The sequence below is a fragment of the Salminus brasiliensis genome, chromosome 12 (genome assembly GCF_030463535.1).
Source record: "Salminus brasiliensis chromosome 12, fSalBra1.hap2, whole genome shotgun sequence".
Classification (NCBI taxonomy): Eukaryota; Metazoa; Chordata; class Actinopteri; order Characiformes; family Bryconidae; genus Salminus; species Salminus brasiliensis.
In genome coordinates, this window is record NC_132889.1 from 8,135,789 (window position 1) to 8,152,304 (window position 16,516).

Sequence of the window (16,516 nt, forward strand, 5' to 3'; positions counted from 1 at the left end):
TAATAACAATAATAATGCTGAATAATAACATTTTTAATAATAAAAACCTGTTCTAATCTCAACTGACCAAACCCAAAATCTTTATATTGGTAAACTGGGACATTTTAATTTTTTTTTTTACACCCCTTGAACTCCAGGCATTTTAGCTGTTTTTTATTTTAATACACATGATTTATTTAAACAAATTACTATTTGTTGGAAAACATTAATATTTTAATTCAACTTCGATTTAAAACGTCTACAGGCACAGACATACAGCGTCAACCTCAGAGGATAACCAATCAGAAACTCTATTTTAGTTAGGGGGCGGGACAACAGCGCGCCAAAAGAGGAGCAAACTGCCGAGGAAGAACCAATCAACATGTCAATTTCAGTGGGGGGCGGGACAACAGAGCGCTCCTGGCCGCTGGTGGCGCTGCTGTCGCTGCTGCTTCTCTCTGAGCGCAGAAACTTCCTGTCCGCCATTTTCTGTTGCTGATGCTCGGAGGTGTTGAGAGACGGGAGCTGCACTGCGCCTCATAAACACTCAGACACCGCGCTCCTGAATCATGGGAAGGAAGAAGAAGAAGCAGATGAAGCCCTGGTGCTGGTATCCTTTCTCATAAGAGTGGTCTTCATGCGTTTGTAGGCGTTTTAGTGAAGCGTTGTTTAGTCGTGTTAGCCAGGTTGCTAATGGACCGCTAGCTTTGTTGCGTGTTTTCTCAGTTCTGTAGCTGACAGACTGCTCCTCTCTCAGCCCTGTAACATCTCCACTGACAGACAGACTGCTCCTCTCTCAGCCCTGTAACATCTCCACTGACAGACAGACTGCTCCTCTCTCAGCTCTGTAACATCTCCACTGACAGACAGACAGACAGACTGCTCCTCTCTCAGCCCTGTAACATCTCCACTGACAGACAGACTGCTCCTCTCTCAGCTCTGTAACATCTCCACTGACAGACAGACAGACAGACTGCTCCTCTCTCAGCTCTGTAACATCTCCACTGACAGACAGACAGACAGACTGCTCCTCTCTCAGCTCTGTAACATCTCCACTGACAGACAGACTGCTCCTCTCTCAGCTCTGTAACATCTCCACTGACAGACAGACTGCTCCTCTCTCAGCTCTGTAACATCTCCACTGACAGACAGACTGCTCCTCTCTCAGCTCTGTAACATCTCCACTGACAGACAGACTGCTCCTCTCTCAGCTCTGTAACATCTCCACTGACAGACAGACTGCTCCTCTCTCAGCTCTGTAACATCTCCACTGACAGACAGACTGCTCCTCTCTCAGCTCTGTAACATCTCCACTGACAGACAGACTGCTCCTCTCTCAGCTCTGTAACATCTCCACTGACGGACAGACAGACAGACAGACTGCTCCTCTCTCAGCTCTGTAACATCTCCACTGACGGACAGACAGACAGACAGACTGCTCCTCTCTCAGCTCTGTAACATCTCCACTGACAGACAGACTGCTCCTCTCTCAGCTCTGTAACATCTCCACTGACAGACAGACTGCTCCTCTCTCAGCTCTGTAACATCTCCACTGACAGACAGACTGCTCCTCTCTCAGCTCTGTAACATCTCCACTGACAGACAGACAGACTGCTCCTCTCTCAGCTCTGTAACATCTCCACTGACAGACAGACAGACTGCTCCTCTCTCAGCTCTGTAACATCTCCACTGACAGACAGACAGACAGACTGCTCCTCTCTCAGCTCTGTAACATCTCCACTGACAGACAGACAGACAGACAGACTGTTCCTCTCTCAGCTCTGTAACATCTCCACTGACAGACAGACAGACAGACTGCTCCTCTCTCAGCTCTGTAACATCTCCACTGACAGACAGACAGACAGACTGCTCCTCTCTCAGCTCTGTAACATCTCCACTGACAGACAGACAGACAGACTGCTCCTCTCTCAGCTCTGTAACATCTCCACTGACAGACAGACAGACAGACAGACTGCTCCTCTCTCAGCTCTGTAACATCTCCACTGACAGACAGACAGACAGACTGTTCCTCTCTCAGCTCTGTAACATCTCCACTGACAGACAGACAGACAGACTGCTCCTCTCTCAGCTCTGTAACATCTCCACTGACAGACAGACAGACTGCTCCTCTATCAGCTCTGTAACATCTCCACTGACAGACAGACAGACTGCTCCTCTCTCAGCTCTGTAACATCTCCACTAACAGACAGACAGACAGACAGACTGCTCCTCTATCAGCTCTGTAACATCTCCACTGACACAGACAGACAGACTGTTCCTCTCTCAGCTCTGTAACATCTCCACTGACAGACAGACTGCTCCTCTCTCAGCTCTGTAACATCTCCACTGACAGACAGACTGCTCCTCTATCAGCTCTGTAACATCTCCACTGACTGACTGACTGCTCCTCTCTCAGCTCTGTAAAATCTCCACTGACTGACTGACTGCTCCTCTCTCAGCTCTGTAACATCTCCACTGACAGACAGACAGACAGACTGCTCCTCTCTCAGCTCTGTAACATCTCCACTAACAGACAGACAGACAGACTGCTCCTCTCTCAGCTCTGTAACATCTCCACTGACAGACAGACAGACAGACAGACTGCTCCTCTCTCAGCTCTGTAACATCTCCACTAACAGACAGACAGACAGACAGACTGCTCCTCTATCAGCTCTGTAACATCTCCACTGACACAGACAGACAGACTGTTCCTCTCTCAGCTCTGTAACATCTCCACTGACAGACAGACTGCTCCTCTCTCAGCTCTGTAACATCTCCACTGACAGACAGACTGCTCCTCTCTCAGCTCTGTAACATCTCCACTAACAGACAGACAGACAGACTGCTCCTCTCTCAGCTCTGTAACATCTCCACTGACAGACAGACAGACAGACAGACTGCTCCTCTCTCAGCTCTGTAACATCTCCACTAACAGACAGACAGACAGACTGCTCCTCTATCAGCTCTGTAACATCTCCACTGACAGACAGACTGCTCCTCTATCAGCTCTGTAACATCTCCACTGACAGACAGACTGCTCCTCTATCAGCTCTGTAACATCTCCACTGACACAGACAGACAGACTGTTCCTCTCTCAGCTCTGTAACATCTCCACTGACAGACAGACAGACAGACTGTTCCTCTCTCAGCTCTGTAACATCTCCACTGACAGGACAGACAGACAGACAGACAGACTGCTCCTCTATCAGCTCTGTAACATCTCCACTGACAGGAGAGACAGACAGACTGCTCCTCTATCAGCTCTGTAACATCTCCACTGACAGACAGACAGACAGACTGCTCCTCTCTCAGCTCTGTAACATCTCCACTGACAGGAGAGACAGACAGACAGACTGGTCTTCCCTCAGCTCTGTAACATCTCTACTGACAGGACAGACAGACAGATTGCTCCTCTATCAGCTCTGTAACATCTCCACTGACTGACAGACAGACAGACTGACTGCTCCTCTATCAGCTCTGTAACATCTCCACTGACTGACTGACTGACTGACTGACAGACAGACAGACAGACTGCTCCTCTATCAGCTCTGTAACATCTCCACTGACTGACAGACAGACAGACTGACTGCTCCTCTATCAGCTCTGTAACATCTCCACTGACTGAGCTTAATTGGAAAATAAATATTTCTGTGTTACTGAAGCTGAATATTTGAATGAATTACAAACACAATAAATAATTTATACTTATTACTTATTATTATCTGTATTTGTCCTGATTTCTGATCTTTATAAACCCTTAATTACGGATGCAGGTACTGTAACAGGGATTTTGATGATGAAAAGATTCTCATTCAGCATCAGAAAGCCAAACATTTTAAGTGTCACATTTGCCATAAGAAGCTCTACACTGGTCCCGGCCTCGCCATCCACTGTATGCAGGTAAGAGGTTTCAGTGGTTTTTGTAGCTTTGGGCTGATTGTTGATTGAGTTCATATAAAATGTTAAGGTTTTCTTCTTTTGCTGTGTTAAAGGTTCACAAAGAAACCATAGATGGAGTTCCCAACGCGATACCTGGGAGAACGGACATCGAGCTAGAAATTTATGGAATGGAGGGCATTCCAGAGAAAGATATGGAAGAAAGGAGACGGGTGCTTGAGCAGAAAACACAAGGTGTGCTCATGCTTATGAGCTTATGTGCTTATGATCGTTAGCTAATCTAATCTATTTAAATGGTTAATTTTTATGATGATGAACTTTTTATTTATTTTTTTGTGGTAAGGATTCTCCTATTGTCCAGTAAAAACTCTCTTAATATCAACAAATGTCGAGGATCTTAATATCAACAAATGTCGAACAGATAAAGCCACGCTGTAGCTCACAAAGTCTTTCCATGCAAGAACCTAAACGGTACAGTTTGTTACCCAGCTGAATATTACAATAAAAGATGAGAATGATGGCAGTCTGTAGGCTAACTTAACACTGTAAGCTAATGCCAGGCTTGGGCTAGAGGGTTATAAAGCCCCCTCTAAAATAATGGCTGGTGCTCCATCCAACACTTGGGGAGTTGGGGGATGAGTTGGGATGGTGAGATGGTGGTGATCATCCAACATCCTTACCTCGCTAACACACTGCTGTGGACAGTAGACAGTAACCCCAACAAAAGCAGGTTAAACTTAGGAGGATAAACTTATTATTAATATTATTTTTTTAATACCTTTGGCTTTGGCAGAAACGGTGGATGAGCAGGTGTCCCAATACTTGTGTCTATATAGTGTATATCACAGAAGAAATTGCAATGTCAGTTATTTTCAAGCTTTGTGCAGCCCTAACTAAAACCTGTCTGGATTATAGCCTGCTTTTTACATGCTTCTTTTGTTTCGATACAGAAAACCAGAAAAAGAAACAGAACCAGGATGACTCGGATGAGGATGAGGATGATGAAGAGGCAGGGCCTTCTTTCCAGCAACCAGCAGCACAACCCCAGGCAGCGTACACTCCAATGACCCAGCCTGGAATGGCCCCAGTTCCAGCTCCAGGGATGCCGCCTGGGAGCTACTCAGGTGAGCTGTAATTTGTCTCGTTAGCCAAATAAATGAAATGTTATTAATATACTGAATAATAAACATTTTGATCTCCAACCATCGTGACCTTTTTACATGTTACAAAATACTTATAGTTTTAATCATTAATAATATATATGTATTTTAATTATTTCTGATTTAGGAATGCCTCCCATGATGCCTGGTGTCCCTCCCATGATGCCAGGGATGCCCCCAGTCATGCCAGGGATGCCACCAGGGTAGGAATGAGTGAAATCCCCTCCATAAGCATGTTCTTCATAATTTGATTAGACAGCTGTTGTCCTTGCCATTTTTCCATTCTATGGCTATATCATGGCTTTAAAGGGTTGCATTGTGGTTGTTGAAGTGACTAATCCGTCACTCTTTAAACACAGCATGATGCCAATGGGTGGGATGATGCCTCCTGGTCCAGGAATGCCTCCGATGATGCCAGGGATGCCTCCAGGTACAGTACCTTGTTTGAAAATCAGTCTAAGCTGAAACGCTGAGGCTGAGGCTGTGAAGTGAGTCGTTTGAACGTTGACCCTTGGGAGAACCAGCAGCTTCTGCTTCTGGCTTCGTGTGACTCGTAGGATCCCAGGCTGGTGAGGGGTGTGAATAGGCTGGGTTGGTGAATATAGTGTGTGCTGGGTACATTTGATGACGATTCCTTGATTCCCTGAGCATGTGTTTGGCAGGGGTGGAAGACTGATGCTTTGTTGCTCCCGACAGGCATGCCTCCTCCTATGGGCCATCGTCCAGGCATGAACCACCTCCCCCAGGCTCCTGCATCGACAGCCCCCAGCATGATGCCCAGAGCAGCCACGCCTGCAGCCACAGTAGCTGCTCCTCAGCCTGTGGTCACCAAGCCCTTATTCCCCAGTGCAGGACAGGTATTGTATGGTCATTTTGCAAGCACAAGCACTTCTATCATTCCATTTTAAAGTATCCTACATGGAAGGAATGAAGGAATTCACTCATAGAACATATAACATAATCATAAGTAACTACAATTTTGTTACAATTCTGTGTTTTATTTATTTATTTATTTATTTGTATATTAAAGCCTGCACTGTCTGTTGTTGCCTATTTTTCAAGCACGTTAGTCTACATATTGATCAGGTTCTTATCTTGTCAGTCACGTAAGCCCACAGTTCGTAGGACTGAGTGTCTGAGCAGAATGTGTGATGCCGTTATGCTGAGGGGTTTTGCTCTTTGCTCTCTCTCTCCGTGCTGCAGATGGGAACTCGAGCTCCCAGCACAAGCTCAGCCTCCTCCAGTGTGGACACTTTGTCAGCACCCTCTAAACCGCTGTCGCAAGTACGCAGCAGCCTGCTGACCTAGTGAAGCTAGACCTTGACTAAACTAAGCATGTCCCGAGCCAATGCTTTTATTTCTTTATTTAGTCCCAGTCCGAGGGCTTTAATGTTGGGTATTGTCCGGTCCTGGGTGATTCAATATTTGTGTTTTTGTATGTAATAGAAAACAGTCTTTTTTTTTTTCTTTTTTTTTATGATTTTAATTAAATAAATTTTTTTTTAAAGAATTTAGAAGTTTTAAAATTAGATAAGTTTTAAAAAGGGAATTCTTATAATAATATTCTTAAAATAATTGTACTTTTTTTTTTCTTAAGTATGAAAGCACATGAAATCGAGCCAATTTTGTAAATCCGGCCCCTGGTTTTGAACGCTGCATGGCTTTTATATACCACTGTGTTTAATTCTGCCTTTAACTGCTACAGATTGTGGGTAGTATCCCTCTACGACAGTGGCGTAAGCAGAGTACAACAAAAAGAAACAAAGCCTTGGAATGGGATCGGCTTAATATAGCAGAAACCCTTTAAACTATCACCTCCATTGGATCGGGACATTCCTACACAAACCTGTTGATGGCATGCAGCAGATCTACTCAGCTGGTGCTTTTTGAATTCCATTAGAATTTTTTTTTTTTTATATAAAATCCAGAACAGCAGCTCCTAAACAGTAATCCTTTGCAGTGGGAATGTTTTTCAGCATTGCATTGGCTTGATGCAGATGCTGCTAATTACTACTACCTGCTCACTTGTGCTACAGTGCTTTTTCAGTCATGAGTGACAAGTAGTCTTGCAGTTGTCGTGCCTGTCTTTTCTGAAGCTGTTTAATAATTAATGTGTAATTAGGTGTATGTGTGTGGATCTGTGTGGACTGTACACCCCAGCTACTGAAATGGCACATTTACTTTTTTTTATGTCTTTAAAAATTACGGTTGAGCTAATGGTCATGCTCCTAAACCGCATCTACGCTTGCAGAAGCATCACCGGAGGATTGGCAGCTAAATTGAGCCAATTATTTCACTGCTGCTTTATTAAGAACCACCCATTTGATGGTCGACAAAGCCAAAGCAGTTGATCGACTTCAAGATTATGCCATCAGAAAGTGTGATTGTGGGTTCATGAATCTCTAAGAATCCTCATATTTCAGTATCAGTGGTGTACATCATGGGTGCTCTGCTTTGGTTAGTAGCATTGCTGCATGTCTACAGTATATCGACTTTTAAAGACCCATGTTTTAAAGGGCCCATATGGAAAATTAAGTAATTGAGTTTGATGTAACCTGTAAGCTTGTGATTGCCTGAAACAGCCTGATTTAGTCCTAAGGGATGACAAAAGATTGGAATAGGGTTATAATTAGATACACACAACTACACAAATGTTAAAAAAGACCTCTGTAGAGTATGGGCCCTTTAATGAAAATGCACTATGGCCATGCCACTGAACAAAACGAATATAACCTATTTGCTATTTACTCAGCTATGACGACTCACTTCAACATTTTCTTTTTCCTTTTCCTGTGTCCAGGCTCAGCAGGTTGTGTCTGGAGCAGCAGCAGGCGCTTCTGTCTCTTCCTCTGCTGCTCCAAAAGCCACATTCCCAGCCTACAGCCAGCCCGTAGCCCCTGCTGCAAACTCAGGCAGCACTGTGGCCAAACCTGCCACCCCTGTCACAAGTAAGCCTGCTACAGTCACCACTACCAGTGCAACCAGTAAGTTGATCCACCCTGATGAGGATATCTCTCTGGTAAGTGTCCAGATGTAAAGTTCTATCCTTCTAAAGTAAGTAATGAGGTCAGATTGCATTGGATAAGTTGCTTATTTTTAAGCTGTTGTTCCTAGAAGGTTGTAAACTGCACAGTATATTGTGTGTTGTCATTGGCGCTATTCCTTTTGCAAGGACGGTATTGCAGAGCTCTGTCACAGTATACAGTAGGGGTGTAAGAGAATATTGATATATTGAAATATTTTGTTTTGCAATACTTTATCGATTCTCAAAAGTAGTTTCATGCAAAGATTGGTGGCAGACAGTGAGTCATTTTCTGCTGTGTTTAAACCCTCTGTCAATATATTAAACCGTAACCCTAGATTCTTGCCAATACAAAGCCATGGTATCCAGATGAGCCTTAAGGCAGTGAGTCAGTGTTTTGATAAACATATATTTATTTTTAATTTATTGAAACAAAAATGAACTGTTTGAGTGGGAATAAAGCAGACCAGTTTTTAGTCTTAACCATGTTCTGTCATTGACTCTGTGTCTTTAATAAGGCATATTCCAGTCACGCTGTGGCGTTTTCTGTCATGTGTAACTGACTCTTTCGTCTGCTTGCTTGTGTGTTTTTATGTGTGTTTAGGAGGAGCTGCGTGCTCAGCTCCCACGCTATCAGTGTAAAATCCCCAGCACAGGGCAGGCCCACATCAGTGCCCCCCCAGTTGGGCCAATGGGGGGTGTAATGCCCCCCCAGCAGGGCATCGCTTCACAGCAGCCAGGAGTCAGGCATCCAATGCATGGTATGATTCCTTTTTTTCTTATTCTATTTTAGATATAATTTTCAATTGTGGATCTTTTGACACAGTCCATTCTGACATTTATTTATAAATCCATTCACATATAGGAACGTTAATTGGTAGGGCCTCCCTTTGCTCTCAAAACCCCAGCCCCACTGTCTCTCCCTGGCATGGATTGCTAAAGATTGTGGAAACATTGCTTTGAGATTCTGGTCCATGTTGAGATTACTGTGTCACACAATTCCTGTTTTTTTAAAAGGCACATTCATGCTGCAAATCCCTTATTTTACCACATCCCAGATATGTTCTGTGGCTGGGAAGGTCTGAACAATTGAAGAACACTGAACTCACTGTAATGTTCATGAAACCAGTTCGAGATGACTTTTGCTTAGTGATAGCAATTTAAAGATGGTCAAATTGTGACCATGAAGATCTGCAGCAAGACTCAAATAGGCTGTGGGCTTAAAGCAAAGATTGTAGACTGACCCAAAATGTTTGAAGAAACCCTTCCCTGTATTACACCACCTCCAGCAGCCTGGGCTGTTGACGCAAGGCAGGTTGGGTCTATGAATTCACAATGTTGGAGAAATGGAGATTAAACTGGGCTATGTTTGGTGAGCCTATGCCCACTGCAGTCTCAGCTTTCTGTTCTTGGCAGACTGAAGTGGAACCCAACGTGCAGAATTGTTACTTACTGGATGTTAATTTTCTGCATTACACCATTCTCAATAAACTCTAGAGATTGTTATCAGGGGGTGAGCAGTTTTCGATCTATTCAAACCACCCCTTCTGACCTCCACAATCAAGCAGTGCTCGAAGATCACAGTGTGTGCATTTTATCCATCATGCTGCTCCCACACAGCTGATTAGAATATTTCATTAAGGAGTTGGTGCACAGGTCTCCCTGATAAAGTTCTTTGCGAATGTATATGGAGTAAAAAAATATTTGTCTGATTTCTATTTTTTTCTTAGGGCCATATGGTGCTCCACCACAGGCAGTGCCAGGCTATGTGCCAGGAGGGATGCCGGCATATGGCCAAGGCCCCCCAATGGTTCCTCCTTTCCAGGGAGCCCCGCCACGGCCACCCATGGCTATGAGACCCCCTGTAATGTCCCAGGGAGGCCGATATTGAAGGTCCACCACCAGTCTTCAATAGGTTTGACGATTCAACCCTTTTATCATCTACTGGTGTTGTTAAAAAAAAAAAAGAAAAGAAAAGAAAAGAACCATTGAAAGTAATTTTAATTCGACTTGCCTAACGAGGAAAAGGAAACAAAAACACTGATTTACGCATGGGACTTTCAATTTTGCTTAACATTTTTATTTGGACCTATGAGATGTTGCAGATCATACAGTGTGGCTTCTTTTTTTCCTTCCCCTATGTTCCGTTTAGGTTTTTAGAAGTGAAGTTTAGTAAATATGGTTCGTAATAATTTGAAGCGGCTGGAGTTACGTGAACAGTACAGCACCTTTTATCAAGGCAAGTCTCTGTAAACCATACTACTGTACTAAATGAGTGAAGCCTTCACAGCACCTTTTTAAGGTGCTGTTGGACTTCATGTCCCCAGCTTTGCTTGGTGAGGGCTTCAGTTAGCTAGCACTGTGTTTTTTCCTTTGTATGCCTGCTTATCCTCATCTGCATAGGACGTCCATATAAATAGATTATGTAAACGTTGTCTGTACTGTTATTATGCAAATTGTAATAAACTGTGTTGAAAACTTAAGACTGTTTCTTCATGACAGAGGGAAGGACCTCTCCGCAAAGGTTTGTACTGAAAGTGAATGCATGACAAAGAAAGTTGTGTGGTACCTGCGCTAACACAAGCGCATTCACTTAGTCATCCACATTCATTATTCTCTCTGGTTTCCTGTTGGAAGGAAAAAATAATTGGCAATAAGAAGGAAATCCTGATGTCAAGGAGGACATATAGGAATATGGATGGCTTGTTTGTCAGATCATACATTATTTGCTTCTGGTTTCTGAAGAACACTTCAAGTCTACACACTTCAAGACTACTGAAGTTACATCTATTAGATTAAAATCCTAATGTTTCGTCACTGTGGGATTCAGTGTGATGTCATTTTTGAAGCAGAGTAGTGCCTTCAGCTTACTGTGTTTACTGTGCTAAACTGAGGATTTCTCTTCTCCCTGTAGCGATGCCATGGGACCGGCTGAGGTAGAGTCTCACTGGTGCCCTGTACAGGCCGAGGCAAGTCTCATATTTTCTCTCTTTAATTCCATACTTGGGGGGGCCCTCACAGCCTTTTAATGGCTGTTGGATTTTAACGTCCCCAAACTTGTAGCAAGTTTGGTGATGGCCCCTGTTCCTATTCACTTTAGGGAAGTCCTATAACTAACCTCTTCTGCATTTATTTCCTAAGTCATGTCCACTTCTGTGTTTTTGGGTAGCATAAATACCTTCAGAAGTGCTGTACATGCTGACTTGCTTTTCTCAGAACTTACAGAGATGTGTTGTAATTCAGTATTCAGAATTACAGTGTTTGAACAAGCAAGTAACAATGACATTTACATCAGCTGTGTGGTTCCTAGACCTCTTGAGCTAAAGCCCTAGCCATCTAAATTATGATATGGTTGCTGGAGATGCCTAATGAGGCTAGGAGTGCCCCAATTGATTGATTTGTTTGCAGCATATCATTTTATTAAATGTATAATTTCAGTCAATACAGTATTGAGGAAAGATGTATATGCTCCTTTTTCTCATTTACAGTGGATGGAAATTTACATACACTAATCATGGACATGAATCATATGGCAATATTTGGCTTTCAGTGATTTCTCTGAACTGTGGCAGAATGAGTGGTGGATATTTCAATAGACAAAAATGGCTGCACAAGTTAGAACTTATTGGAGGGTCAAACTTGCATATACAGACACTGTTGGTTTTCTGGCACCGACACAGTTTTTAAGCACCATGCACTGTCAGCATTAGGGTCAGGACATTTGGAATGTGTGTTGGGGTCATTGCCCTGTAAGAACACTCAGTTGTCCTCCTTCATTACTTCACCCACTTTGTGCAATGTATCAATGTACCAGACTGAAGACCCACCTTTTCCGAGAGTACTTGGACGAAGTGTAATATCAAGTATTATGGTCTCCATATTGACTTGTGTTTAGTAGTATCTAAGCTTAGAGTTATCTTAACAGCGAAGCACTTTTGTAAGTCGCTCTGGATAAGAGCGTCTGCTAAATGCCATAAATGTAAATGTACCAGTTCCACTGGCAGCAAAACAGGCCCACATGCTACCACTGTAATGCTACCACCACCATGATTTACAGTTACTACAGTGTTCTGCAAACTTTTTCAGTTTTTGTGCAGGTGCTTCTTTCTTGGACAGCAGCCTCTCAGTCCATGAGGATGTAAAACTCTTTAGACTGTATTGAGTGATGCTGGTGTTTCAGCAGCTTCGAGTTCCTGGGTTATTCCTTAGCATCTGAGCCAATTTTCTCCTTAAAGGTAAAGGTGAAAGTGTCACCTTAATTGCTTGATTGACATTTACATCAGCTATGTGGTTCCTAGACCTCTTAAGCCAAAACCCCAGACGTCTAAACAATGCTACGGTTGCTGGAGATGCAGGAGATGCCTCGGCTAAGTGTGACAGTTTGGGTCTACTTCCAGACCTTGGCAAAGTGGCTATAATTGCGTGCAATTTCCTGGAGTGATCTTTCTTGAATCTGCAGTTGTTTAGAAAACGCTCCAAGCGACATTGAAAGCCCAGTATTGCCCTGACATTCTTGTTCATGTTGGGTGTATGTAACATTTTGACCACACCTGTAAATACCTTCAGTTAAATCCTTAGTCAGTGATCCAGATTGGACTACCTTAGTGCGTCCGGTCAGTGTAATGTGGGCAGGAAGGATTGGGGGATAAGTATATGGACATGCTTACAGTCTAATGTCTAGGCAATTGGTGAGTCTTCAAACAACTGATCAGATGTGCTTCTGCTTGGCTGGAAGGAAAACCTGCAGCCATACCGGCCCCTTGCGGGTAAGATTGAACTCGGTGGTTGTGAGTTTTTGGCAGGTATTAATACTGGTGTTGAATTACATTGTATTCAACCTAAAAATGTATTTTGTTTTTTTTTCGGCTGTTCTTTTAGTAAAAATTTGAAGTAACAGGCAGCAAATAATAACAGCCAGCCGACTGATCATGCAGATCTGAAGCACAGGCTGCTGGGTAAATCTAACATGCATGTGCAGTATATGCACAACAGCTTTCAAATGCAGCGCACGAGAACTGGCCTGACGCATTAATTACATCAGTGGCCACCAAACCCCTTCCTGGAAATCTGCTTTTCTGGAGGTTTTCACCTCCAGCATTAATGCAGATCCCATTTAGCTAATCATGCGGTTCTGAAGGCCATTATTGGATGAACCACGTGTTGCTTTAGGTTTAAAAGTAATTGACTACTGTTATATTGTTTAGTAGTTGCAACATTCTGGTGTTGTGAGTGAAAAAACTGTTTCTCAGTGGTTCCTCAGGCTTTACCAATTTTAAAATTAGCTTACAATGAACAGAAAACCGGAAATGAATGAATGTCCTCCCTGACTTAATGGTCAAAAAAAAAAAACTAACTAAACTAAAATGATGCATGATTTTTTTTTTGTTAGTTTTGTTTTGTGAAACTTGTATTCTCTCTTCCTGTGTTTTTTTTTGTTGTTTGTTTTGTTTTGTTTTTTTACAAAACAAAATTTTAAATTTAAAAATAAAAATAAGCACGACAGAATTTCAGATTAACTTGATCAGCTGTAAGTGCTTGGTTAACTGTGTTCAGTGTTATGTGATTGGTTTGTGTAATGTTACAAGATTTGAGTGGCTTGATTAGCCCACAAGAAAATAGTGCTAAACACAACAATAAAAGTATTACTAATGTTGTCACTTTTGCGTGTTGTACAGTTTATCTTGGATGTTGGGTGTCTGGAAATGTTATTACAGAGTATATGTATGTGTGTGTCTATGTATATGTATGTGTGTATGGCACAAAACTTTTGGCCCGTCTGCTCTGCGACATGGAAGCAACATGGAGGAGCCAACTCTGTAACTCTGGCAGCTTATATTATCGTTTACTCAACATAATCGAGGTAAAATGTTTAGGTAAACCAGAGATATAGTTGGGGTCGTAATGCTCAGCACTTTCTCATATATTCACATACATAATTCTTTAGTTTGTGTCATGTTTGTTGAATGATATGTTGTATACACTTGCTGTCCAATTTATTTCACCTCTGTTTATGTGTAGAGAGGCTGTATCTCTTCTCTTTCTACATTGCCTCATCCTCTCCCCTAATTTATTTGTGGTTGGTTTCTTTTAAGACCTCTGTTGAACAGATATTAGGGACTGTAAGAATCGACTGATGGCGAGACGTTGCGAAGACCAGGAAAAAAATGGTTAAAGCTGTAAGTGTGAATGCATCACAGTGGGAGTGTTTGACAGTTCTTCAAAAAAATGCAAACTAAGCTCTAAATAAAAACTAAATTAATTTGTTAGAAAAGGTCTTTTTGTTAAAGATCATCTCTTTGATTGTTATTTTTGTAATTTTGCCTCTGTACCAAACCTTAAATAGTTTGAGATGAGTTTGTGTGACTCAGCTTTAAGGGGTTTCACAAAACCCATGTGACGGTTTAAGAATTACAGCTTTAATATGGAGAGAAAAAAGGAAGGATTCTTGATCCAACGCATACCACATTACCTGTCAAACATGGTGGAGGCAGTGTGATTGCTCTCAGTGGAACTGGGTCATTGGCATTCATTGATGTAATGCTGGTGGAAGTAGTAGGATGATTTATGAAGGGTATAGAGCTTTAGTTTCTTCTCAGATTCAGTCGAATGCTACAAGAGTGATCACATGGGCTCAATGTAACACTCTTAAATGGCCCCCCGACCTTAACCCAGTTGAGCAGCTTTTGAAGCAGAAAGACCCACAAACAAGCAATCGCTGATGGCAGCTGCAGGAAAAAAGGCCTAACAAAGCCTCAGTCTCAAATCTCAAAGTAGAAAACTCTGCTTTTGGTGGTGATGTATGAATTCAAGCCAAAAGTCTGCAGCTCAAGTTATCTGAGCTGGTTCAGTGCAAAAAGCTGGTTTAGAGGCAAAATGACAAAAAATGACTTATTAATCTGACTGTATATACGCTACAGCGGGGGGATTCCTAATGTTACGTGTTTGAAATTTGTTAATTTATGTGTTGATTGTTATTTATTCAAAAAGAGGCCAAAGTTGGTTATGATATGATGATTATGATGATGGTCAGATTTTAACAGGACTTTAGACACTTCAGCAGAGGATGAGCTTTTAAAGTATTAAATGTAATAATTTTTTACCTTCCTGTTATCAGTTCTTACATGATACCACTGCCTGTCAACACAGGCGTCCTGGTGAGGCACCAGGGTTTCCTCAAAAGCTGGTGCCTTCAAAGAGTAGACTTCAGTCCTCCATGGCTCAAGCTAATCTCTGTATTCTTTAATTGAACCTTTTCATTCTGTTCTCCCTCCTTTTAATGACCTTTTCCACCCTTTTTCCTGGATACATTCTTGGCACCCCTTGTAACACCTTTTGTTTGTTATTTTTGGTACCATAAAGAAGCATTTCTATAAAAGAGAGATGTGTGAAGAACCTTTTAAAGACCTCACCCAATACCAAGGTTCTTCCTACTCACAGCTCCTTTAAGAAAAAAGTGGCATCTCTTAAAGAGTACCCTTTATAGCACCTTTATTTTTAAAGTGTAGTGTAGTTCTGGTTCAGGTGACAGTGTTTAGATTTTTATTGAATTGAATTTGTATACAATCTAAGAAAGCATGTAGCTCTAAAATGAAACCACGGTTTTAGTGTCAGGTAAAACTACTCCCTGAGACGTCAGTAAGACGGGCTTCGTCAGTAAGTAAATCTAATTTTGTAACCGTGTGTTAATCAGATTTCATATCTGCGCACTAAACATCCTGTTTGTGTTTAATTTGCTCTGTTTACAGATACTTGCTTTTTGTTTTTTTTTGCCAGTTTTCCTTCCCAGTCTAAAATAAGTGAACCAATTACCCAACCCACTCGTTAGTACTCTCCCCCATCACAGTTCCCCCATCACAGTGCCCCAAACACTGGGAGGTTGAGGACTGACGCATGCCTCATCCGACACGCGCAACCAGCCACCGCCTCTTTTCGAACACGCTCGGAGGGAAACTGCAGATGCCTGGCTCTAATTCATCTACCACCTGCCACCCTGAAGTGAGGGGGGGAGGCCAGGTGGCCAGTTGTGCTCTCTCTGGCTCTGGCTACTGATATGAGGCAGCATGACCCAGGATTCAAACCAACGAATCCATCCTGGATCACGCCACACCCTATTTTTTGGTCCGTTCACCACTATTTGCTCAGCGGGGTTTCGTTGTGGGCCGCTAACTGTAGGAATAATGCAGCATGAAGCTATTTCTCCTACTTTAACAGACATTCTTGATGCTTTCCTTAGTGTTCTTGTTACTTCTCAAGTAACTTTAATGACTCTTGACTCTGCATGGACTGAAAATAATAACTGCTGAATGTTTCAAATGTCAAATACTGAGGGATCAAAGATCTAATTAGACTTAATTAGACCAATGTCTGCATGCCACCATTAGAGGGTGCCAAACGTTAATTTTACTAAAAAAAAATTGAATATTAAATACACAATAAAGGAACTATGTTGTGTTTTTTT

The 16,516-nt window shown here is 42.4% G+C and overlaps 1 protein-coding gene across 7 annotated transcripts; it reads left to right on the plus strand.

The window, feature by feature from the left end:
* Positions 1 to 460: 460 nt before the first annotated feature.
* Positions 461 to 16,499, plus strand: znf207a (zinc finger protein 207, a). 7 transcript variants are annotated; one of them, XR_011980666.1, is made up of 13 exons: positions 461 to 589; positions 3,753 to 3,879; positions 3,972 to 4,110; positions 4,827 to 5,000; positions 5,164 to 5,239; positions 5,396 to 5,466; positions 5,733 to 5,893; positions 6,240 to 6,320; positions 7,837 to 8,055; positions 8,663 to 8,819; positions 9,789 to 10,297; positions 10,973 to 14,234; positions 15,832 to 16,499. XR_011980666.1 is itself a non-coding variant. In XM_072692875.1 (11 exons), the coding sequence occupies exons 1-11, from the start codon at positions 549 to 551 to the stop codon at positions 9,947 to 9,949; spliced, it is 1,407 nt and encodes a 468-aa protein (XP_072548976.1). In that variant the 5' UTR covers positions 461 to 548; the 3' UTR covers positions 9,950 to 10,541. The 7 variants fall into 7 exon arrangements, 1 of the variants encoding a protein (XP_072548976.1); XR_011980664.1 differs by having other exon boundaries at positions 10,973 to 13,918; positions 14,151 to 16,499; XR_011980665.1 differs by having other exon boundaries at positions 10,973 to 11,027; positions 14,151 to 16,499.
* Positions 16,500 to 16,516: the final 17 nt, after the last annotated feature.

Coding starts and splice junctions, on each gene's coding strand:
- znf207a (XM_072692875.1), top strand. CDS start 549: ATGGGAAGGAAGAAGAAGAAGCAGATGAAGCCCTGGTGCTG. Junction 4,111..4,826: donor GCTTGAGCAGAAAACACAAG/GTGTGCTCATGC, acceptor GTTTCGATACAG/AAAACCAGAAAAAGAAACAG. Junction 8,056..8,662: donor CTGATGAGGATATCTCTCTG/GTAAGTGTCCAG, acceptor ATGTGTGTTTAG/GAGGAGCTGCGTGCTCAGCT.